At 52.0% G+C, this 24,605-nt stretch overlaps 2 protein-coding genes across 2 annotated transcripts; both read left to right on the top strand.

Moving 5' to 3' along the window:
- Window positions 1-3,636: 3,636 nt before the first annotated feature.
- PGAP6 (post-GPI attachment to proteins 6) lies at window positions 3,637-18,187 on the top strand (the record flags this gene model as incomplete). Its single annotated transcript, XM_079542856.1, has 13 exons — window positions 3,637-3,730; window positions 8,320-8,497; window positions 9,502-9,709; window positions 9,800-9,933; window positions 10,315-10,580; window positions 11,555-11,853; window positions 12,625-12,718; window positions 13,616-13,739; window positions 14,516-14,652; window positions 16,118-16,296; window positions 16,761-16,907; window positions 17,361-17,477; window positions 17,891-18,187. 13 exons carry the CDS (start codon window positions 3,637-3,639, stop codon window positions 18,185-18,187), a joined length of 2,274 nt encoding a protein of 757 aa, XP_079398982.1.
- Window positions 18,188-21,473: 3,286 nt separating this feature from the next.
- MRPL28 (mitochondrial ribosomal protein L28) lies at window positions 21,474-24,276 on the top strand (the record flags this gene model as incomplete). Its single annotated transcript, XM_079543079.1, has 5 exons — window positions 21,474-21,761; window positions 21,854-22,006; window positions 22,215-22,349; window positions 23,008-23,094; window positions 24,184-24,276. The coding sequence occupies 5 exons, from the start codon at window positions 21,474-21,476 to the stop codon at window positions 24,274-24,276; spliced, it is 756 nt and encodes a 251-aa protein (XP_079399205.1).
- Between the last annotated feature and the right edge of the window lie 329 nt (window positions 24,277-24,605).

Genomic DNA, 24,605 nt, shown 5'->3' with positions numbered 1-24,605 from the left:
ATTAAATGTCCCACTGTTAGTTGTGAATTGAAGTTGACTGCCTTACAGTTCCCTGGTTTCCACTTTTTGCCCTGCTAATAAGAATAGACCTTATTGTCTTATTCTGCAACGCCGTCACCCTCCACCATTTCTCTAAGATTCTGATGGAGTGAAATGGCTTCAATCAGTCGCTGAGGTAAAGGGGAATTTTTTTCAGGCAGTCTGGAAACACTGAAATGATTGCACTATACTTTAATCCACTCTTTTCAGGACCTATCTACCTTCCTTAAGTGTTAAGTCCCTTATCAAAAATGACATTTTAGTGAAGGCTGACTCTATTTTCTCTCTTCTGTGAGTACTTTTCCTGTCCCTGCTGCGTCAACACCTTCCTCAGGGGATATTTTCTTTTTAGGCTTTAAGACCCTTGTGATTTTTCGTCTTGGTCTTTTGTCATGTCCCTGTGTGCTCAGTATTCCTTCACCATAATGTCAGTTTTGATGGAGGACTTAAAGTATTTTCTCTCCTTCCTTTCCTGAAAGCAGAGGCTGCTCCCAGTGGAGCAGCCACATCAAGCATCAGCTGCATGAGTCTGTAGAGAGAACAGGGATGATAAAAATAAGCCTTATCAGAACTTAAACACTGGCTGTGCTTTGTTGCCATCACAAAAAGTTTAATGGCATAAACAATATCTTAGGAAAACTTTTTGCTCATCACACCTCCAAGCTGACCTGTCCAAATCCCATTCCGTGGCATGAAGCATGCTGAACCCCTTGCTGCTGGAGATACCCATGGCAGAACCCAGGCCTTGCGTTTTACAGCTGACAGGAGGTGGAGCAGACCTGCAGTAGTTTGACATTGGCCACAGATTCCTTCTCCAGGCTGTCACTGCTGCATGGGAGCCATTCATCAACCGAACAGCAGAAGTTTACACAGCTCCCTCACAGTTTTTCCCCACTTTGTTTGTGTGGCTGACCATGTGTGTTTTGGTCATCAGATCCAGCCAGGTTTCCACTGTGACTGTACCACCGGTAACCCTTTTCAATGAAGAAACCTTTTGTGTCAGGCCTGCTGGACGTTGTCCACTAAGGATTGATCCGATTCTCAATACGGAATGGAAATGCAGACACTTCTTCCTGCCAGTCGCCTATCTTCCTACCACACACCAGCCACCTGAGATGATCTGAATGTGCTTAGGGATGTTGATATAAAGAACATAAGCTCTGCTGGATCTGATGGTTGGATCATCTCACTCAGTGCTGTGCTCAGCAATAGGAGATGGCATTGGGGAGAGCACAGAAGCCTCGCCGTTTTAGGTTGTGCTCCTCCAACACCTGCAGCAGCAGTAAATGATTTCAGAGACTAAGTTCCTGCACGTTGCCTTCAGCATCTGTTTGTTGACCTGTTGTTCATGAATTTGCTCATCCCTTTATAAACCTGCTGACCCCATTTGTTTCTACAGCCTCCTGTGGCAGCAGGTTCCAGAACTTCATTCTCCCTCCCTGTCTCACATGAAGTCCCTTTTATCTGTTTCAAACCAATCTACTGAACTCATCGATGGCCTCTAATTCCCGTACTGCAGAATCCAGTGAGCACCAGATCCACATTACCCTTATGACTGAGTAAAGTAGGCCCTTTCTGTGCCCTCTCCTGACAAACCTCGGTCTTCCCAGACCATCATCATACTGCAGCCGCCCCATGTCCATCTCACTTGCTCTCAGACTCTCAATTGAACTTAGGACTCTCCCTGCATGCACTGTGTCCATAGGCCAGAACTGCACAGCCATGCTAGGAGCCAACCAGTGCCTGGCCAGCCACAGGTGGGGCTCCCAGGGCAGAACAAGAAAGGCAAACCTGCAATGAATTTGATGAATGAAAAAAGATCTGAGACACTGCTGGATCACATTAACCATACACTACAATGGAAAGCCTTTCACCACTCTCCTGTAATGAAGGAACAAAGTCTGATATTTCCATCTTGAGTTGAAGTATACAGCTCTCAGGTTTTTGATCCATGTGCCTGAGATGCAGCTCTTCATTATAATCTTCCTTTCTAGATCCTGTATCACTGTGATTTCACTTAGGCAACGAGCTGCAAGGCAGACATAACACAGCCAGGCTGTAGCTGGAGGGGGATGGAGAATAGGGTTTCCCACCCAGCTCTGCTTTTTTGACTGTTTGTACCAGAACCAGACAAACAGGGCTACAGGAGCAGGCTGTGCCAGCTCTGTGCTCTCTGCTTATGGCCAGGAGGAGCCCAGCAATGGATTTATGGAAAGCACTACAACAAAATGTGCAGCTGCTTAGTCAGGAAGATTTTATGCCTCCTTCAACAGCTGAGTGTCTTTTTTTTAATAGTAGAAGTGTATTTACCAAAATTCATGGGTCAGCATTGTTAAAGCTCCATGGACTGAATTTGGACAGGTCACCATTACTTATTTTTCCAGATCATACCTTCAGATGGGGATGTTTGCAGCACAGATATCACTGCTGCTGGGTTATCTGCCTGGGAAAAACACGGCAAAAATCATCACGAACTCCAGTGAAACCCCCAGTAGACTCTTACCCACACCAATTAGCAAACTGCAGATGTAGCCCATGCATGAGATTTGCAGGGGTTTTAATGGTAAACAAGGAAGATAAAGAATTTCTGTTGGTTCATTAAACAAAAAAAACATTCTCGGGAATTCTTGACGTTCTCTTTGAGGCAGAACAAAAGTGAGATCGTGTCCTTGCTTTGAAGGCCAACCCTACTTGTGACAATAGGACAATTCCTCTGTGCAGGATGGGCTGCAAAAGATGCCGCTGACCTCAGGAGCGCACAGGCGCTGAGGTGCGATTGAGCCAGGGTGAGCCTGTGGGGAAAGGGGATTTTTTCAGCCTTGGTACACACAGGTTACTGGCAAGAGGTCAGCAACCCGCTCCCTGCGCACACAGCGGCTGGGGCAACAATTACTGTGAGTGATGTGTACTTCCCGGTGTCACTGCAGGGGCTCTGAGGTACAGAGGCAGAGCTGTCACAGGGTGGGGGGGCGGTTTGCCACGTCCCAGCACCCGAAGATGTTGGCGAGCTGCGAGCCCTTTGTTTGCCCAGCTTTGCCGTTCCCGGTGCAGAGGAGCAGGGCAGGGTCAGCGAGCCGCCGCTGCGAGCCCCGGGCAGCGCAGGGAGGGCGGCCGGAGATGAGCCAGCATCGGGGCCGCACCAGGGAGCGGGCAGCATTCGAGGACTCCGGGAGAGGCTCGGAGCAATGCCGAGGCTGTGAGCCCGTCCCACGTCACCCTCCTGGGGTCTCCGGAGCCGCCAGGGTGCCGGGAGGACGCGCCAGGACCGCGTGAGCTCTGCGTCCGTGGGTTCCCCGGGTTACCCACGGGCCCCGGGGCGCAGTCAGGGCTCCAGGACTCCCCAAAGCTCATCCCGAGCGCCGTCCCACCACGAGGGCCGCTCCCAGATTCATCCCGGCGCTCCCTGACGGCCGGGACCTCCCAGCCGCCGGCGAAACACCGCGCACCGGCTGAGCTCCGGCCGTCCCGGGGGCGGAGCGGGGCGGGGCGGCGGCGGCGGAAGCGGGAGGCGACGGCGGCGGCGGCGGCGGCGGCGGCGGTGGCGATGGCGCTGTGGGGCGGGCGGCGGGCGGCGATGCCGGGATAGCGCGGGCGGCCATGGCGCGGGGAGCCGGCCCGGCGCTGCGCCTGCTGCTGCCGCTGCTGCAGCTCCTGGCGCTGCCCGCGGGGCGCGGCAACCGCACCGGCGCCGGTAAGTGCGGGCTGGGGGGGCCGGCCGGAGCCGTCCGTCCGGGAGACGCGGGGTCGGCGATGCCTGTCCCGGATCGCGGCCACGAAGGTCGGTTTGGGTCCCCGCCGCGCTGCCTCCAGCCCGAGGCCGCCGGCCATGGAGCCTCGCATCCCTCTGCGGCCGCATCGTGGCACGAGGAGAGGGCGAAGTTTAATTGGGGCACCGCGGCAAGGAGGTCCGGGAGCCCCGCTGGTGCGGACGCGGTCTGCGTGTGGCACTTGGGGCAGGATGAAGCCCGGGCTGTGCAGGCAGCGGGACGGGGCTGGGATGCGTGTGATGGATGGGCCTCGGGGCACGCTGAAGGTCCGGCAGGGCCGAGCCTTACTTCACAGTGGGCAGAAAGCTGTGTGGAGTACAGTGTGAGGGCTGCTGAGATCCCTGAGCTCGGAGCCGGGAGCTGCTGGGAGCTGCTGAGCTTTATGCTGTATAAACTCGTCTGTGCTCAGCAGAGCAATGCTGTGCGCCTTCTGGGCCAGGCTGGTTCCTCCTGGAGACACTGGGGATCAAGCCTGGGTGGATCGAAGGGCTGCAGCACCTCTCCTATGGAGGCAGGCTGAGAGCTGGGTTTGTTCTGCCCGGAGGTGAGAAGGCTGCAGGGAGACCTCAGTGTGGCCTCCCAGTGCTTGAGGAGAGCTTGTAAGCAAGAGAAGGACTGACTTTACATGGCTTGATAGTGATAGGAGAATGGCTTTAAACTGAAAGGGCGGAGATTTAGGTGAGATTTTAGGAAGAAATTCTTTACTCAGAGGTGCTGAGGCCCTGGCACTGCTGTCCAGAGAGCTGTGGGTGCACCATCCTGGGATGCACGGAGGACCAGGCACTGGTCCCTGCACAGCCTGATCTGGTGAGGGGCAGTCAGCCCACAGCACGGGGGTTGGAACTGGATGATCCTTCAAGGTCCTCTCCAACCCAAGCCATCCTATGACTCTTAAGATTTTCCCCTCTGTGTGTGGTGGTTATTCTGTTTCACAGGTGATGTGTTAGTGTGGATGGGCAGAAGCGGGCTCTGAGTGGGCTGGAAGCAAGTGCAGTGGTTTTGGAGGTGCAAGGGCTGCTCTTCGGGGCAGTGAGCCCGGGGCTCCCGCTGTGTGCGTGGCAGGGGCTCTGCTGGGGACCTGTGCTTCTCAAGGGCTGTGCCTTGTCCAGTGGAGAGCCAGCAGCTGATTGTGGTGCTGGAGAAGTGTGGTTGTTTGCTCTCTTCACCCTGATGTGGAGGTAGGTGTATGTAACTGTGGTTATCAGCTGCTGAGAGTGGTTATCATGCTGTGCTTCAAATAGCCTGCTCGGGGAGCTGCTGGCGCCAGGGTGAGATGTTGCTTTGCCCCAGGCCAGCCCTGCTCTGGCATCCTGCTCGGTGGGTTCCCTGCCCTCAGGAACCTCCCCTGTCTTCAAGGTGTGATATTGGGTTCTTCTCCGCGTCATCCTGCCAGATCAGGGGAATGCCACATTGGGTCTGAGAGCTGTTAAGGATCTGGTCCTCCTGAGAGAAGTAAAGAGTCCTGAGATAGATAAAGATGGGGTTTTGACATGGGTTACATTATATACAGCATGAAAAAACCTGCCACAGCCATCTCTTGTCTTGAGTCACATTGATGTAGCTGAGTACAGTTTGTGTCGCTGTACTGAGGGTTTTCTTGCACTCTATGTCCCTTTAGAACTGCTGCTTGACCTAAGCTCTGCACAGGGTTGAGCCTGCTGGCTTGTGAAGTGCTGGCTCTTCTGAAGCCCCAGAGATGCTTGCATCTGCTCTGAAACTGGGACCTTGTCCTTTTCATGGGGAGCTCTGAAACCAGCAGTTAACATGTCTGGAAGTAGAGTGAGATAATCTTTGGATGAACAAATCCAAGCTGTCGCAGGTGGTTCTTTATTCAGAAATTCAAAGAATGTGTCTCCTCTGTGCATCTGTGATTCTCCTCATGTTTTGTTTGTTTTCTTAAAATCTTTTCTGCTTTTTGCATCATCTGTTTGAAACTTTTAGAAGGAAGCTGTTGTTCAGTGTCAGATTATGTTGTTTCCATCCTTTCCCACAGGGGTTTCACAACTGCCTTGTTCAGTTCAAAGAGCTGTGAGCATTTCTGGACGGTCAGGTCTGACTCCCCAGGTGTTGCTGTGCTTCTGAAGAGTGTGCAGAACAGGGCAGAAACAGGCACATACAGAGCACAGCAATATTTGAATGCACGCTCAATGCAAACAGGGAGCAGGAGCACATGCCTCACTTGCACATGACCTGTCTTTCTGGCTTTTCTCTACTAATAATCTGTTTTATCTGCGTGTAGCATTTCCTTCTCAACCCAGGCTGAGGGTGAAGCGGGAATCAATTCATCTTGTTTCCTGGATGCCCAGCATAGCAAAGCCTGTGAGTGGAGCCCTGGTAGGTTCTCTCCAAGCAGAACTGTGCCTTTGAACTTTGTCCACGCTGCAGGCTCAGGTGTTCACCTTGTCAGCTGTCACATGCTGTGCCTGGGTCTGTGCCATTCCCTTAGGCTGTAACTGCTGCTCACCTCAGTGAGTATAACTGACCCATCCTTAATATGACCCACGTTTGACTTCTTCATTTTGCAGCCTGCCAGCCCTCTACTCCTCTCTAAAAAGCCTCATAAGTTATTCTTCTGCTTCTGTGGCCCTTTGAAGGTGAGGAGCTGCTGATGGGTGCTGTTGGCCATGCAGAGCGTGGCTGGAGAGCTGAAGCAGGTTTTGTTGGGTGCTGGCAGAACAGTTCATCCCCGATCAGGCTGTCCAGTGTGACCTTTGGGCAGGACCACGGCTGTCCAGGCTTTACTGCTCTCTTTGTCTACCCTTGGCTTGTGCTGGCACCCAAATGTCACCATGGACGTCCAGAAATGAATACGCTGTGTGTATGCAGACTGCCACTGGGTGCAAAAAAGCTGCTGATTAAAGGCTTCTCTCTTCTGTAGTTCCTATGCATGAAATAAGATGGGGTTTGTAGGAGAGCACAGCTGATTTCCTGCCTCCACTCTTGTCTGTAGGAGCCCATACACTGCACTGGCATCACATCTGCATTTGCTTGAAGGGTCCCTTCAGTGATATCTGCTCTTTACTGGCCCAGAGAGTGACCTAACCCTGCAAGGACTGCCCGTGTGCTGTGCTTTGCTCTGTGAGGAGTTTGTGCTGCCCTGTGCTGGGGTGCAGCTCACTCAGGTACCCTCGTGTGGCCCTGGGTGGGCTCTGATGCAGGACATCAGCTGGGGCAGCCAGTGGCTGTGGTGTTCTGCTAGCACCCTTTTCCTTGGAGAGTAAATCCTCCTGTTGACTTATTCTTTGACAGCAGTGAAAGCTGTGTGGCTGGTATTTCTTGCTTTCCTGTTTCCTCCTTTCTCAGTTGGGTTTGCAATGTGCCTGGAGGCTTTAGCTTGGTAATTTGCCAAGAAATTAAACCCATTATGACTATTCCTGTCTCTTTGCAGTGCCGTGTGTTCAGGTCAGCATGCATCCTGCTCTGGGGCATGAATCGTATTTCCTGCTCGGATTAGTTTCCTCTTGGCACGAAGTGCAACCCAAGGTTCTGCTCTTGCCTGAGGAGTGCTTTTTTCCACTTTTTCTGGCACTTCACTGAAACTCAGCTGTGTCCTGCGTGTTTCCACATGACCCTGAGCAGCATGAGCTGAAGACAAGCTACACAACACTTGCTGCTTTATTTTCTGATCAAATGGTTCTTCTGAGTCTGAGAGCTACCACAGTTTCTCTCCATTTCACAGAATTCCAGAGTAGAAAAGGAGCATCAGGGAGGGCTGGGTAGAGATATGAAGGCAAATTCTTCACCTTGCTGACTGGGAAGAACCTCATTTGCTGGTGGACAAAATGACCTTGGCTCCATTCCTAGTACGGTTTTGCCCTGTACCCAATCCTGATATTACGTTTCTTCTCTATCCCTGATTGTGGTCTGGTTGATTTCTTGCTGACAGTGACAGCGGTGTAGTTCTGTGTGTGGAATGATCTGCAGCCTGGGAGCGATCTGTAGGCATACCTGGGCAGAGGGATGGATGAAGGCTCTAGTTAGTCCTACGGTGCTTTTCACTGTTGTCCTTTTGCACAGTCCTTACGCTGGGGCTGCTGTCGCTATTCCGGCAGCCTTGCTTCCAGGTAGGAATGTCTGTAAGGTTTATCTTTGAGAGCAAAGTTGTGTTTGCAGCGAGTGGATTTTCATTTAGTGCATGGTACAGGGAGGCAGTGTGTTGTACAGAACATGTCTTAGCCAGTGAGCGCAAGTGCTCAGCAGAAACAGATCCAGACACAGCTCTTGCTGTCATCTTTACACCATGTTTTGTGGAGCTGGCTAAGGCTCTTCTAGTGCTCTCTGGCTGTGACAGTTTTGCAGTGGATCTGTGCAGTTGTTGCTACTCGGTCACATCTCATTCCTTGGGACCTCAGTAGATCACCAAGTAAATGTCTATTGGAACTGAGCTGAGAAATCAAGGACACAAGGGCTGCTCTCCAGTGGCCTTAGAATTCTTGTGTGCTCCCATGGGTGTCTGTAGCAGTGCAGCCTGCTCCCAGCCACCCCAGCAGCTGCTGTGCTCTCTCCCTTTCAGGCTCCCTGTTCGTCTCTGAGTATTTCTCACAGAGTGCACAGAGGCTGTCCTTCTACAGCTGGTATGGGAACGCCAAGGTCTTCCACTTCCACGTGCCAGAAGATACCGTGCTGCTTCGCTGGCTCCTGCAGGCATCCAGGGGGAAAGAACCTGAGTGCACCAGCATGGAGGTCACAGTGTATGTATGTCCCCTCACCAGTGTGTGCACATGCAGTCTTTCTTATCTTTCCTTTGTCCTTGTCACTCACGATTAGAGTTGTTTGTTCGCAGGAGGCTGTGAATTCGTTCACCAGTTGGAGCAAGCATCATTTCTTAATGTTATACTAGCACTGCATCTGTGGTTTTTAACCTGTTGGAGCATTTCATGTTACCAGTGGATCAAGGAGCTATCAAATACAGTGTCTTAGAGAGGCCTTAGAAACACTGGAGAGAGCTTCACAGTGAGGCTGCTGTTGCTCTTCAGAAACAAAGCTGTTCCTGGACCTTTCTGTACCTGTTGGATCCTGTGCATGTTACCAGAGGATGTGGCAGAACTGCAAAGGGCTTGAGAGGATCCAAAGCAGTTGTGCTTTCTGCATCCCAGAAAGGTTAAATAAAAGCCTCCTGTATTACATAGCTGCCTACTTTTCTGGTATTTCCAATTTTGAGATACTTATCTTGAAAGCAAAAGCACTTGTGTTCTGAAGTCAGTCACAAAGATCTTCCTTGGTGAGTGTGTTTTAATCTGTCTGCCCTCCTTAGGGGAGGAAATAGGGAAGATGCAGATCTTAGCTATAAAAAGAAAGCTCTTAATTGACGGTTTAGCCTAGCTGGCTATACAGGGAATTTGCTGATGGTTATTTAAAAAAAAAAAAAAGAAAAAGCAGTTTTGTATGGGGGCTTAACCTAAGTAAGCGTTACGGAAATGTGCTTTCAGGCTTGATGGAATGATGTAAATCCTTATCTTAATAAGCAGCCAAGTTAAATCAATCTCTGAATAAGTCCAAGATAAGGTAATGCCAGCCAGTCCTCACTGAATGAAGATGATGGCTCTGTGCTCCACTTAAAATGTGGGTTATTTCTAGCCTGCACCCTCTCTGATCTCAGGCCAACCTGGGTGTCTATTCATGAGTTCGTATTCCAGTGTATTTTGCGTGTGTATTTACATCCCTTCATTTATTTGGATTCTGGTTTCTCTTGAAGGCACTTTCGCTATGGAGCCCCTCCTGTCATTAATCCACTGGGCACTCATTTTCCTGCAAACGCAACCGTCCGTCCCTCCTATAACATCAGCATCACTCTGAGCAGCACTGTGCAAAACACCACCTTTGTGAACATCACTACCCCTGCTGCAGGAGACTGGTTCATTGCTGCACATCTCCCTGAGGCCGCTGGCAGAATTGAAGTGAAGGTAAGGGCTCTGATGAACATCTCATACAGCCAGCATACTCTGTCCAGTGTGTCTTGCCACATCTGACCGGTCTGCTCTCCCCTCCTGCAGGGTTTCTCCACTCCATGCACCTATATGTTTCAGGCAGATATGTTTGTGCTTAGACTCACTGATATGCCTGTTCTGGAGCCTGGTGTTGCCATGCCACAAACCATCGTCTCACCTGCTAAGCCACTGCATGTCAAGTGAGTGAGAGCAGCGGCTGGAAACACTTGGGGCTGTAGGTGGGAGGATCAGATTTCTCACTGGTGCTGCTTAGGGTAAGCCACTGTTGTTTCCATTCTGGATTGGAACTCGAGGCCCTTTAACCAGCTCCGTGTGGCAGGGTGATGAGGTCTGTATGGGCACCGCACGTGGGGGCCCTTCTCTGACTCTTTGCAGGTGGACTTAAAGATTTGGCTATGGGAATTTGTTAGCTCCTAGAGACCCCTGTCCTCGGAATGATATTCAGTGCAAATCAGGGCATTCTAGTTCTTGTCACAAAGCCACTGGGACTCTGTGGTGGGCTGTGGCTGCCCTTTGTTCAGAGTACAAATTGTGCAAGTTGCTGGTTCCTCTTCCTGCAGGGTTTTTGTTCCCAAGTACACTGCCAGAATGTGGTTTGAGCTTCGAAGCTGCGTGACAAGTGAGCGGAAAGCATGCGCTGTGCGGGTAGTGCTGGGCTCCATCACACTGCCACAGTCCTTCCAGAGGATCATCACTTGCACAGGGAATGTGAACTGCAGTGTAAGCCTGGATTCACTCCCTTGGGAGAAGTGGTTGCAGATCATGGTGGAGAGTCTTGGTACTGCCAATGCCAGTGTGTCACTGGAGATGCTGGCTTCTTTCACAGGTGAGCTTCCATTTTCTCTAGCTACGTGGGGGAGAGACTAGAGAGAATTTTGTGTCTGTTATGCTTGAGAAAGCAGTGCCTAGTTTAAAATCTGGCAGGGAGTGCATCTACTCGAAATTACACTAGCCTCCGTTGGTGTGTTGACTGTTTATTGGCCACAAACAGGCTTCAGACAGAAATCCATCTCATGGAGGTTTACTTTGGGTAATTTGGGTTGTAATGGCATGTCACAATTCCACATGCCTCAGGAGGTCACAAGGTCCTGTGGCTGTCATAGGCACCTTTGTGTTGTCCTGTAACATGACAGTGATCCCAGTTTGGGGGTTGGAACCTTGGAGTTCAGCAACTAGATGCATTTTTTAAAGAATTCTTTGACTAGGGCCTGGCACTGGCAGCTGAGGTGTGAGAGGGGCATTAGAGTCTCTGGGAACTACGGGTAGGCTCCAGCAGTGAGATCTAACTGTCATGTTTGGCTCCAGTCACTGTAACTTGGTGTTTTGTGCCTGTAGCTGGTGTTGAGTTAGCTTATCTCTTTCGCCTAGCCTTGCATGCCCAGGGCTGAGAAACAGCTAGAGCCTTTTTTGCAGCCTCTGGTTTTGGGACAGTGAAATGCTGTGCTCAGTCAATGCCTAGTGAATATTCCCTGTCTGCTGGGTACACTGATGTGTTATGATAGCATCTATTATCCCTTCTCTAGTTCCTCTGCTTCCCAGCTGTTTCTCAGCAGCTCCAGAATATTGTCACCCGCTGTACCGTTTGTCTGGCTTTTGTCAGTGTCCCACATTTGGATGCTGATTCTAGGGTCTCCCTGACAAAGATGGTGCCTTTCAGGGTCTGTAGCAAATTCTGAAGTGCTTGAACCAGCTGAAATACCCCACAGTGTGTGCTATAACATGAAGGTCTGAAGTTACTGGGGCCCTATTGAGGTGCTAGTCCTGACTGTGCTGATTCCTCTTCCTTTTTCTGCTTAACAGATTGTAGACCGGGAAGTACCAGTTCATTCCTTAACTTCAGCAGCCTAAACCAGAGCCAGGCTGGGAGTCCCACTGCATCTACAGGAATGGCTTTGCGCAACGCTTCTGAGCAGAGGGGCTTCTGCCTCCAAAGTCAGCCTGTTGTTCGTGAGGACCTGGACGTGGTGTCTGTGCGGTACAGGCTGTTGAATGGTCCCAGCGTAGCCGTGTACTCCATCTCCCCAACCCTCCTCCTTCTCAACTTGAACAGTGGCATGGATAGCGGGGGTTCCCTTGTGGTGAATCTCCTGCTTAACAAGGTGCAGTAGGCTTCTTCTTGTGATTGTCTTCTCTTTGCAGTCCTTGTCCCTCTTCCAGCTCCTGGGTAAATTTGAGAGGTTGTAGGTACCAGTGAGACTATTTTCCTTTCTTTCTTGATGTTGCAAAGCACTCTTGTCCTGTTTTTGATATTTACATCGTTTACTGCTTGCCAGTTCCAATTCAAATACCCCACCTCACTGGAACGTGATGGTGGAGGAAATGGAGATGCAGCTGCTTTTCATCTCCTCCGTGGAAGCCTTGAGCATTGCTGCCAGGAGAGCAGACTGATAGGGAAACCCAGGGATTTCCTATCTGAGTCACTGATTCCCAGACTCCTTTGTTGGCACTTAGAAATCAGTTCTCTGAAAGCGTGTGCAGGAAGCTTGTTGCAAAGGCTAGTTAATGCCCTCCTGAGAGCTGGAGCACAGCTCAGCCCTGATGTCCATCTGTCTCCTATTTCTACCACCGTGAATTTGTGCTGAAGTGATGTGCTGGTGTAAATATTCCATCTGGGAGGCATTTCCAGCCATGCAGTCTCCCTGGGAAACATTTTCTCTGTACCTTTCAGCAAAAAAATACAATGCAGTGACAGGGCAGGGAGAGGTGAATGCAGGTTGGCCCAGAAAGAGCTGTGGAATTGACAGATGACTTTGATCAGCAGGTTTTACTATCATCTGCTGCTCCCATAGATTGTGAGCAGCATGAGAGATCAACAGGTTGTGGGGGTGGCACTGAGGTGCTCTGATTGGGGTATTTTTCTGTTTGCACAGACGTCGCTGAGCCAGGCCAATGCCACTGTGGTTGCATGTGTGAGTGCTGCTTCGCCGGTGCTGTCTCTCAATACCACGCAGAACTGCAGCACAGGTATGAGAGCCACTGACAATCACCACCAGCTCAGCTACAGAATCTCAGGACTAAGCTTTTAGACCTTTGCTTTTAGGAGATGCTAACTGACTCAAATCCTTTGTGTGATGTTTTGAGGCAGATTATTTTGGTCCAAGCCCTCCTAAGGCTGTCATCACTCAGTTCTGGCAAATGCCCTGAAGTATAAGGGTGCAGATGCTAGTCTGGAACCAGGAGCCAGGCTCCACCAATTAAACCATAACTGTGGTTAGCAACTGAGTCTCTTGCAGCCTTGTTATCAGGTTTGGGGCTAGTCAGGAGCTTGCTGGTATGCAGAGAAGCTGAACTCTGCGTTGGAGAACTAGAATCATAGAATCATATCATAAAATGCCCTGTGTTGAAAAGAACCACAATGCTCTTCCAGCTCCAACCCCCTGCTGTGTGCAGGTCGCCAACCAGCAGACCAGGCTGCCCAGAGCCACATCCAGCCTGGCCTTGAATGCCTCCAGGGATGGGGCATCCACAACTTCCTTGGGCAACCTGTTCCAGTGTGTCACCACCCTCCATGTGGAAAACTTCCTCCTAATATCTACACTAAACCTCTCCTGTCTCGGTTTAAAACCATTTCCCCTTGTCCTATCACTGTCCACCCATGTAAGCAGCCATTCTCCCTCCTGTTTATATGCTCCTTTCAAATATTGGAAGGCCACAATGAGGCCTCCCCAGAGGAAAGCAAACAGGCTGTTCCATGTGCCTTGTGCTGTCCAGGCAGGTTCTTTCAACACCCCAGTGTCCTGGGAGGATGGGAGTAAGGAGCAGTAGGAATATCAGATTTCTGTGCAGCTGTTCTCAGCCGAGGATTGCTGCTGGCCCTTCTCCCCAAGTTCTGGCATATCACAGCACTCTCTTCTCTTCAAGCTTTCTTCCAGGGCTACCCTCTGAGTCTGAGCACGTCCTCTGCGGAAGCAATGCTGATTGTCCTGTACCCACAGACAGATGACTGGTTCCTTTCCTTACAGCTCATCTGCCCGAAGGGCCAGAGGTGAGTCTGGTGTATTATCCAGCCTCGAGGCTGAGGCAAAGCACTGTACCTCCTGGTCTTGCTGCCCTTGTCTCACATAAACAAAACGAAATGCCTTCCACTGTCCTGCCTTCTGCTGCAGGCTCAATACATGTGGTAGCAGTAAGGCAGTGGCTACAGAGAGGAAGGAGAGAGGTGAGTGGCAGTGCTGCTCTCTGATAAGCCCTCAAGCAGCTTGTCTGGTGTGACCTGCTGTGTCTCACGCTGACTGCATGTGGGTGGCAGAGTCTGCTTGGATGAGCTTTCCCAGATGCGTGTTGAGGTGATAAATTGGAGAGAGCAGTGTTGTAAATCAGAATGCTGTTACTTCCTCAAGGGGTCTTTGAAATGCACGCGGTTGCTCTCATAGTCAAGCATTTTGTGTTCCTGTGATTCATCTGTGTAAGGAGCCAAGCATGCTCTGTAGAATGGTGCTGGAAATTGATGGGTCTGAGGACCGGTCATGAGAGTCTGAGACTGTTATAGCAGTCTGTGGAAGAGTTGAGGCCTGCCTGTACATGGGTTGGCAGTCTGAGTAGAGAAGGAGCCTCTCCTCTTGGGAGCGATGAAGCAGATCCACAGCTGGCTGTGGTGTGAGGGTCCCTCTGCTGAAATAAGAGAGAGCTCATGTGAGTGGGAGCAGCCTGATGGCAGGGCACAGTGAGGCCAGGAACTTTCAGAACCCCTCAAGCAGAGTATTCCTGTGGCACAAGGGTGCCCAGAATGGCCAGGGTACCAACAGCCTGTTTTCTTTGCAGTGAATGTAACACCGCAGAAGCCAAAGTGACTGTGATAGCATACCTCACCCCCTGCTTCAATGACTGTGGGCCATATGGACAGTGCAGCCTCCTGAGAAGACACGGCTACCTCTATGCTGGCTGCAGCTGTAAAGCTGGTGAGTGCACTTTCCTATGAGGCCTTGCTATCTTCCCCCAAGGGAAGGCCACATTCTTCCGTGTTGTTGTTTAAATAGCAGAGCCAGGACTGTCACAGCTGTCACAAACAACCTGGAATCACAGTGCCTGCCCAAAGTGCCCTCTGTACCAGTGATGCCCTCTATAGGCAGTGTCCTGATTTCCCTGAGGAGTGTCAGATTCTGGGAAGCACCACATGGGGAACAGTAAATCAGGCTGAAGACAACTTTCAGCTGAATGATAGTTTTACTTCCAGCTTTGAGTCCCCAATGGCCTTGAGAGGTGCTTCTGAGCATCCCCAAAGAGATCAGGATGCTGGCAGGGCTGCCTGAAAGTGTCAGCATCAGAGCCTACGTCTCTCAGGGCAGTTTATTACGTAGTGTCCTGGTACAGGATGTGATGAGACAGGCTGGCAATCTCTGTGATTTGCTGCAGTGCTCTGTCTCATGCCAAGAGCCACGATGCAAGCCAACCCTTATGCTCAGAGGTGCCCCTGGAGGAGGCACATTTGTGTCAGCTGCTAATTATAATGAGATGAGAGAACTGGGCAGGAGTCACTAGCTAAGGGAAGATGATAGCTGTTCTGTGCCTGGATGGATCCTTGTATCTGTTCTTAGCAGAAGGGCAAGGTGAAACGTGGTTCACTGTTGCTTTGGACCTGATCCAGGATGCCCTTGCTGTCTTCTGCAGTTCTGCTGCTGGGCTTGGATTGTGACAGAGAATGACATCCTAATTTCCTCAAAGCGTGCCATGTTCTGGGAAGCATACAGCACCCCAGGGGAAATGAGGAATCGGGCTGAGGACAGCTTTCTGCTGAATCACTTGGAGCAAAATGCCCCAGCTGAATTTTCATGACCCAGAAATAAACTGAAAGAGAGCAGCCTCCTGTGGGCTCTGCAGGGACAGCAGGGGGAAGGGGACAGAGCTGCTGGGTTTGTTTCTCGTGGCACTGTAATGGGATGGATTCTACTCTTAAGTCTTCTTGATGACTGCGGAGTGCCTGCATGTGCCCAGGTTGCCCTGTGACTGACCTTTCTCCAAAAGGAGGGCATGGGCATCCTAATCTTGAATAAAAAGAAAATTAAAAAAATTAAAGTGGCTAACAGAGCACATTAGCAAGCAGGGCTGCTGCAGCAGAGCACGTTAGACAGCAATTGCAAACATGCAGACAAGTCAGCTGCTTAGTGTAAACACTGTTGGGGTCCTCAGTGAAACAGCAGTCTGTCTGCGAGCTGCCCCAGATGCTGGGTGTCTGATGGGCTCCCAGAGGGGCACAGCTGTTTGTCCTTCCTCCTCCTGACGTGCCGCCTTCTAGGGTAGTGGAGACAAGGCTCGGGGTATTTCTGGGGTGAGAACACCTTCTTCTGAGGTCTTCCAGGCTCCTGCTGCATTCTGCAGGAGTACGGGGTGGGGCATGAGATCCACACAGGCCTCTCTGCTCTGCAGGTTGGAGCGGGTGGAGCTGCACAGACGATACCAAGGCCCAGTCTGTTGGTGCACAGAACCTGGCCACCCTCCTGCTCACGCTGAGTAACCTCATGTTCCTGCCAGCCATAGCGGTTGCTGTTTATCGGTACTACCTGGTGGAGGCCTCTGTCTACACCTACACCATGTTCTTCTCCACGGTAGGGATTAACTTGTCTCAGGCCCTCTGCCAGTTCCCCCTTAGCATCAGGAATTTGGGGAGCATTGAGTCCAATGCTTGCTGCATCAGACTGAAGGCTTTGGTGGAGCAGTCCATCCTGGAGCTCCACAAGATCCTTCTAGGATCATTGGACATGCACCTCCATGGTCGTGTCCCGCCCCTTCAGAGCTTGGATGAAGAGTTATTGGCACTGGGTTGTTCCACCCACGCTGCAGGTGCTCCCATTTAGGAGTAGACTCCAGGGAACTGAAGTGGGAACGCAGCACAACGCTGGGAGGGTACGGATTGATGGCTGCTTTCCAGCTGCCTTCTGCAATGCTGTGCTGGTTTAGTGGAGCTTCCTGGGGATGCTGCCAGGTGGGATCCTGGCTACCATTCTTCTGCTTCTTTACATAAAGCCGTGTGGTGGTGCTGGATTCATGTTAGCCTTTGCTTTTCTTCCAGTTCTACCATGCATGTGACCAGCCAGGCATCGCAGTGATGTGCATTATGGACTACGACACACTGCAGTACTGTGACTTCTTGGGCTCTGTGGTGTCCATCTGGGTGACGATTCTGTGCATGTCCCGGGTGAAGAAAATTCTGAGATACGTGAGTGCAGGATTTCACTGTGGGTACTCTTGCGCTGCAGGGCCAGCAAGGTGGCCATGCTGTGCCCTCTTGTGGCAGCACTTCGGTAACACAGCACTGCAGCAGCTCCTGCAGCTCCTCTGCTGCTTGCTAGGTTCCCTAGGTAGCCCGTCTAGGTAACAAGACTGTGATCCAATGCCACTCTAATTTTTAACCCAGTGTTGTTTTATCCTAGGACCTTGCATTGTGAACCTGAATGCTTGTTTGTAGGTACTGGGCCCTGAAGGGGCTGAGGTGAAAGATTTGTGGATCCTCTAGTTTCTCCTTCTAAAGGCGGTGCTCCTGAATTGTGCACTCACACAGGACTGGGCCAACCAGGCAGTAAAATTCTCCCTGTCTTAGGCCTTTGGCATGGCCAGCCGTGCAGTGGCAGAGGATAAGCTGCTGATGTTAGTGGTGTTCTCTCATTCATAGGTTCTTTTTGTCCTGGGGTCACTGCTAATCGCCATGTCCCTGCAGCTGGATCGCAGAGGGGTGTGGAACATGATGGGTCCCTGCCTGTTTGCCCTCATCATCATGATCTCAGCATGGGTAAGTAATGACAGCCAGATAACCTGCTGCCCTTTGATCCCCTCCAGAGAAAATGGTGGCAGAGAAAATGCCAACCCATCAAACACAGACCTGATTTTCTTGAAACACCCTAGTGGACAGAGTGCAGGGCAAGGAATTTACCTCCCATCCTTCCAATATCCCCTGCTTATGGGTCCCTGCAGCTGCAGCTCCACTTCGGATCACACTGGTGGCCAGAGTGTCATGTCAGAATGGTTGGTTATTGCCTATGCCCTGGATAGGAACTGTGGTATCAGCATTGCCCTCTGCCTGCTGGGTTTTGGTGCCACATCTGGATGCGGGGTCTTGCACATGAGCCCAAGATGGAGGGAGACTGAATTTTTCCAGAGCTATATCTCTTGCTATGAAACTCTTCTGTGCTTTCACACCTCCAGGTTTACCACGGAGTGAAGCGCAGGCACTGCTACCCCTCCTCGTGGAAGCGATGGGTTTTCTACCTCCTCCCAGGGATCACCTTGGCTTTCATCGCCATCTCAGTATATGCGTTCATGGAAACCAATGAGAACTATTACTACACTCACAGCATCTGGCACGTGCTGGTGGCTGGCAGTGTTGCTTTCCTGCTTCCACCTCGGGACAAGCATAAGAAGCCCTGGGCCTGGTCACAGAAGCTCACATGTCGCTACCAGATCTGCCAGAATGACCGTGAGGAGCTCTACGCTGTCACCTGAACTGCTTGGCTCCATGTCCCAGAGGTGAAGGGCTGGTAAGGTTGCTCTTTGCCAGGCCAGCCTGGGCTGCCCCTCTGTAGCACACTGGCCTATCTTACGTGCTCGTTCACTGTCTGGGGCAGCACAGATATCTAGACTGGATTTAAAGATGAAGACGGTGGGCTTGTCTTGTGAAGGCAGGTTTGAGGCCCCCTCCGCTTTTCTGCTGGGATGGGGCAGGCTCTTCGTGGTTCCAAATCAAGGAGTAGTCTGCCCACCACCTCCCCCATGGCCCTGGGGGAAATTGCCAACCCATCTTCCCTCTCTACTGTATCAATAAGGCTTGGGTTCAGCCCGTGCTGCCCTGGAGCCAGAGGCTGCAGGACTCTTCCCTGCATTCACTCTCTTAGCAGAGGTCTGTGGGACAGAGATTTCCCCTGCTATCCTGCAATCAAAATTTGCTTTGTCAAGAGAAGAACAGACTTCTTCTGCCCCTGACCTAGAGGTAGATGCTTTTGAGTGCTCTTGGTGCTAAAAGGGAGGGAGCTGATCTCAGCATGCCCTGGGTCCTTGGTTGCTGTATGCTATGTGAGTCTAGAGCCCCTCTCTAGATGGTGCCCCTCAGGTGATGCTGCTCTTACCTAGTCCTGATTCTGGAGGGGATGAACAAGACCTGAACTTGGGCCCTAACTTCAGGATCAGACTTGCCAAAAATGTGAAAAAATTGTGGGCATATGCAAGAGCATCAGAAGCGTCTGCCTCAGAACTGTGAAACACATAGCAGTGCGAGTTTAGTCTGAGGTTTTCTTGTCCCTTTTAGTACATCTGGAAGGAGCTAGGCTACTGTACAGTTCCCCTTCCTCTCTCCATGTTCAGGCATTGTCTTCCTTTCTTTTGTGGGTGCAGCAGCTCTGCCCAGCTAACATAGGTGGCAGTGTCTCTCAGGACTCAGTATGGTTGATGGTGGGCTGTGGCACTTCACTTGCAAGTTAAAATAGTTACACTACTCCCAGTTCCTGCACCTTTGGACAGCAAGAGTTCACTCTGTATCTGTGTTGGGGTCAACCTGTGCTGAGCTGGAACTTAGGGTCTAGAGCAGCTCCAGCGTGAAGGCATGCTTCAGTGCTGCAGTCATCTGAGCACAGTATGGTCTTATGGCAGGTTTGTTAACGTGTGCTTTGAATGTGTGCTGCACTCAGCACCTTTCCTGTGCTCGCACACAGCATCACGTTGGAGCTGTGCCACCCCTGAGCTTGGCCAGTTGGGCTGAGAGGCTGAGAGTGCTGCAGTCACAGCTGCTCTCAGGCCATTGGCAGTGTCTCAGTCCCTCCAAGGGCCACCTCCATGAACTCCCAAGGTAGCTTTAGTCACTTTGGGTTCATCTGTCTCACCTTAGCCTTACTGGAGGGCACTCAGATGTAAGAAAGCAAGACCAGAAACAGAATTGGCAATTAGGAAAGTAGTCTTTGCCCATCCTTATTATATAGATAAGGGCTCAAATACATGGTTCCCTGCCTGTTTATTCCAGCCATGGAGGATGGCTGAGGGAGAACAGCTTAGGACTGCACATTAGGACTCCTTTTTATGCTAGAGTTAAGATAGTGAAGATGCTGTGTGTTTTTGTTGCAGCCTGTGGTCTGGCTCTCTGCAAGCTGACTAATTTCCAGACACCTGTGGCCCCAGTAATTGGTGCATATCCTCCCACTCTGGGATCAAACACCACGTGTGTGGTATTTAATCTTTCTAATTGGGGAAGGTGAAGGTTCACACTGTGTTGCTCCTGTCTGGTGCGCGTACTGCTCAGAACTGATCTGCAAAGCCAGCTATCCTTTGGGAAGGAAAGAGCTAGTAACAAAGGACAACACTTCCAAGTTCATAGGAAACATTTATTTCTTTGCTTTCAATAGCAGCCAGCATTCTGCTCAGCTCTGCACTTTAACTTCTTGCAATTAATCCAGTCTTCGCCTAATTAATCTGCCTGTTAATCCAGCCTCTGCCTTTGCAGCAGGGAAGGAACAGCCCCAGGCACCAGCACATGCTGGGGGTGCCCAGCTGGAAAGGCCCCTGGGGGTCCTGGTGGACAGGGGGTTGAACAGCAGTCAGCAGTGTGTCCATGCCACTAAGAAAGCTGACAGTTCTTGGCTTCATCAGGCGAGTAGCACCAGCAGGTGCAGAGAAACGATCATTGCCCTCTGCTCAGCATTGATGAGGTTGTGCCTGGAGTGTGGCATCCAGTTCTGGGTCTCCCAGTGCAACAGAGCTCTGGGTGTACTGGAGATTGTCCAGTGACAAGCCACCAAGAGGCCGAAAGGACTGCAGCACCTCTCCTAGGAGGAGAGGATGAGAGCTGGGCTGTGCAGCTGGGGCAGGCTCAGGGGATCTCATCCCTGCCCATAACTACCCGAAGAGGGGGCACAAAGAGGACGCAGCCGGGCTCCTCTCAGCGACGGCTCTGGGCGCAACCCGGAGCACAGCAGTTCCCCCCGCCCAGCGGGCAGCGCTGCCGTGCCGTGCGGTGCCGGAGCCCTGGCGCAGGCTGCTCAGAGGCTGCGGGGTCTCCTCGTTGGAGCTGCGCCCTGCTCTGGGCGGCTCTGCTTGGGGCAGCGCTGTGCCAGAGCGACCCCGCGGTGCCTCCAACCTCAGCCGTGCGGCGACTGCGGCGATGCAGCCTTCCGCAGCGCCTGCCTGCAGGTGCTCAGGGCCACCCCCCATCCCACTGTGTTTCACTAACACACACAAGGCTCCGGTCCCCTTCCCTGCGCGTTCCGTCCACGCCCCGTGCGCACCGGGTGCCCGCAGCCTCGCGCCCGGCCGTGCTGCGCCGCCCGACTGAAGCAATAATCCTCCTCCAGCCCGTGGTGCGGCACCGCGCTGCGTGCGGAGCTGGAGCCGCGTTGGCCGGGAGGGCTTTTACTTTCTTTATTTCGGGTCAAGTTGGAGGAAATCCGATGTCGGTTTTTTTGGGTTGTTGGTTTTGTGGTTTTTGTTTTTTGGGTTTTTTTTTTCTTCCTTCGCTGTTCATACCTGTGATTATTTTATACGGTAAATTTTAAAGCTTCTGGTTTTATAATTTAATAAACGTAATGGTATTTGAGGGCAAGCTCGAATCGCGCTCTTACTGTGTGCGGGGCGTCTGAGTACTGGACGGGGTGGGAGGAACGGCGTACGAACGCGGTCGCGGATCGACCCTCGCCGGCCACCGTCGGCCCGTCCCTCTCAGCGCCGTCCCGCCAGCCAATGGAAAGCCGCCCCACCCTCCACTTCCGATCGCGAGTGCCGCTGGGACCGGAAGCGGAAGGTAGCGGCGATGCCGCTGCACAAGGTCCCGCCGCGGCTGTGGCCGAAGCTGCGGCTGCAGGAAGGGATCTGCGCGCGGCTGCCCGCGCACTTCCTGGCGCAGCTGAACGACGATACACAGCCCACGCCCGTGCACTGGCGGCCGCTGGGCGTGCGGTACCGGAGGAACCCGCGCACCGGGGAGCGGGAGCGCGTGCAGGACGTGCCGGTGCCCGTGTTCCTGCCGCGCGCTGCTGACGAGGGGCTGTGGGGCGGCGAGGGCTGGATCCGCGGCTTCCGCTACGCGAACAATGATAAGGTGAGGCCGCCCTTCCTCCCCGCCCTCGGGCTGCCCGCTGGGCTCGGTTCGGCTCTCGGTTCGGCTCTGACCGCTTGCCCGCCTGTCCGCAGCTCTCCGCGCGGGTGCCGAAGATCTGGAAGCCGCAGCTGTTCGAGCGGCAGTTTTACAGCGAGATCCTGGACGCCAAGCTCACCATCACCGTCACCATGCGCACGCTGGACCTCATCGACCAGGCCTACGGCTTCGACTTCTACATCCTGAAGGCAAGGCCCCGTGTCGCCCTGACTGCCCTCTGTGCCCCTGGACCGAGAGCTGCACCTGCTGGGCTCTGGGGGTGGCTGAGGGACTCCTCTCCCGTGTGTCTGTCCTGGGGACCTGCAGGCACACAGCCGGCTCTGCCCGCTCTGACACGCTTGTGTGTTCTGTAGCTCCTGTGCTGTGCCTGTCAGTGTAATTTATTTTCTCTCCCAGACCCCAAAAGCAGATATGTGCTCGAAGTTGGGGATGGATTTGAAGCGAACGATGCTGCTGCGACTGGCACGGAGGGATCCCAAGCTGCATCCTGATGACCCGGCCAAGAGGGAGGCGATTTATAACAAGTACCGGGTGTGTATTGGGCCCGTGTCCTGGCTCTGCTGCTTGCAGTCCCTGTTCTGGTGCTGCAGTGATGTCTCCTGCTTATTCCCACTGGTGCTGTGTTGTTCACTGTGTTGCAGTGCAAACGAGCTCATTCTTCTCTGTTCGGAGTGATAAGCATGGCTGCAGAAGATCTAAACATCTTTGCCAGCTGTTTCTTGTCTTGCTGTGGGTTGTTGTAGTTTTCTTACTGACCAGTTAGCAAGACAAACATCTCTTTTTGGTGTGAACCAGCACTAAGCACTGGTAGGAGCACACACTGCCTACAGCAGGCAGGAATTTGGCAGGGATCCCTGTCTGCCTGGGTGCCGTTGCTTTACTTTGTGTGATGATGGGCACTGGCATAGAAACAGCACTGGTTTCCACAGTCTGTAGGACTGTGCTGAGAAGCAGTTAAATAACTGTTCAGAAGAGAGGCAGAGCAGTTTACATGATGATGTATTTGCTTGCAAAGGGAAAAGAAGAAAAGGGAAGAGGGCTTTGGCTGCAGGAAGTGGAATGAGCAGGGGAACACTGTTTCAGGCTTATCTGTGGTAATGTTCCTACTGGGTCATTTGTGTGAGTGGGCCTGGAGGGGATTTGCATGTTACTCACCTGGAAGACACTCTACCATCTGTTTTTATTGCAGGAATTTGTGATTCCAGAAGAGGAAGCTGAATGGGTTGGCTTGAGTTTGGAAGAAGCAATAGAAAAGCAGAGGCTGCTAGAAAAAAAGGTGAGTTTCTGAGGCAGTGCTGTCCTGCAAGCACAGAGGTATCTTAGCTGCATTGGGCTGCACGTGCAGTTGATCTGAGCATCCTGAGAGCTTCTTGTCAAAGGAAGTAGCACTCCAAAATTCCTGAGCAGCTGTTTGAGCCCAGTTAAATCTGGGAGCTCGAAAGATGGTGTTCAAATCCTTTGCAAGGTCTTATCCTCCAGTCAGGGGATGGATGTTTAGTGGGGATGATTCTCTTCCTGTCAACGCAAACATCTTTGCTTTTGGCTCTGTTCTGTAATACAACTTGGATGCACGTTCAGGGCTGACTCGGTTTTGTGACCTGTGGTGACAGCAGCTCTGTTAGAAGCAACATGTCAAGGAGAGCACACCAGATTGCTGCTGAGGCCGCGGGCCTCCCTGGGCTGGGCTGGGGTCTCTTGGTGACATTTCCCCAAGACCTGTTTCCTCCTGTTGAGGGTGCTGGGCCCTGCACTCTGTAGGGCTGCAGCTTCTTCAAAGAGCGTGTTCTTTTGACATGCTTCAGAGCAGCCCTGACCTGGGGTAACAGGAGAAGGGAGGCAGGTGTTTTGAGAAGGAAAGGGGCCCCTGGGAGCTGCTGCTGATTCGCATGGATGGGCAAAAACTAGAAAAGCTGAGGAATGTCCCACACAGGTGCCTGTGATCTTTGAGGCCACTTTACAGAGCTGAACAGCTGTTGTAGGTAGAGGAGTAGCATAGCGAGTTGCTTTGTTCATGTACTGAACAAACCCAGCCCATCTTGCACTGGTTGTAACCATCAGCACTCCTACAGCACTGGCTCTCTGGACCCAGCTGCATGCAGGGGAAAAGGCCTTGTCTTGAATGAGGCATTCATGAATCTCACCAACATCAGAGATCGCAGATGAAGTACTGTGGGTGTTCTTTCTTCCTGCTCCTATAACTGGTACTTCCCAGGCTGCTTTCTGTTGCCCTTGTCAGGCTGCAGACTGGATAAGGGATGCACATGTGTGAAAGTAGGGTTGGTGCAGTTGGGCACCTTCCTGGCATTCATCTTAGACCAGCTGCTGCTCAGGCTTTCAAAGTAGCTTAATCTCCTCTTTGTTGCAGGACCCCGTCCCACTCTTCAAGGTATATGCTGAGGAGCTCGTCAACCAACTGAAAGAACAGGCACTTGAGAAGGAGAAGGAAAGAAATGCATAGAGCAGAACTCCCTGCTACAGATGAAGCTGCAGGGTTCTGAGAGCCTTCTGTGTGAGCCACACGTGTGGAAGAGGCAATGCGATGAGCGTGCCAGGGAGCATGGTGCAGTTATCAACATCTGATTACAGCAGCCTGAATTCCACTGAGGAGTTGTCCTTGTTGGCTGAGGAAAGGTTTTCTGTCCTCTGGTCTCTAAAAGCATTTTTGTAAGACTGACTTGATGTGGTGGTTCTGCCTGTGCAAGTAGTTGATTGCTGTTTAGTTTGATCCTGGTATAAAATGAAATATTATGCGTTTTGAGAATATCAGTAAACTTTCTCTGATATTCA

Source organism: Tetrao urogallus (assembly GCF_951394365.1).
Source record: "Tetrao urogallus genome assembly, chromosome: 15".
Taxonomy (NCBI): domain Eukaryota; kingdom Metazoa; phylum Chordata; class Aves; order Galliformes; family Phasianidae; genus Tetrao; species Tetrao urogallus.
This window is presented reverse-complemented; position numbering and strand designations above follow the sequence as displayed.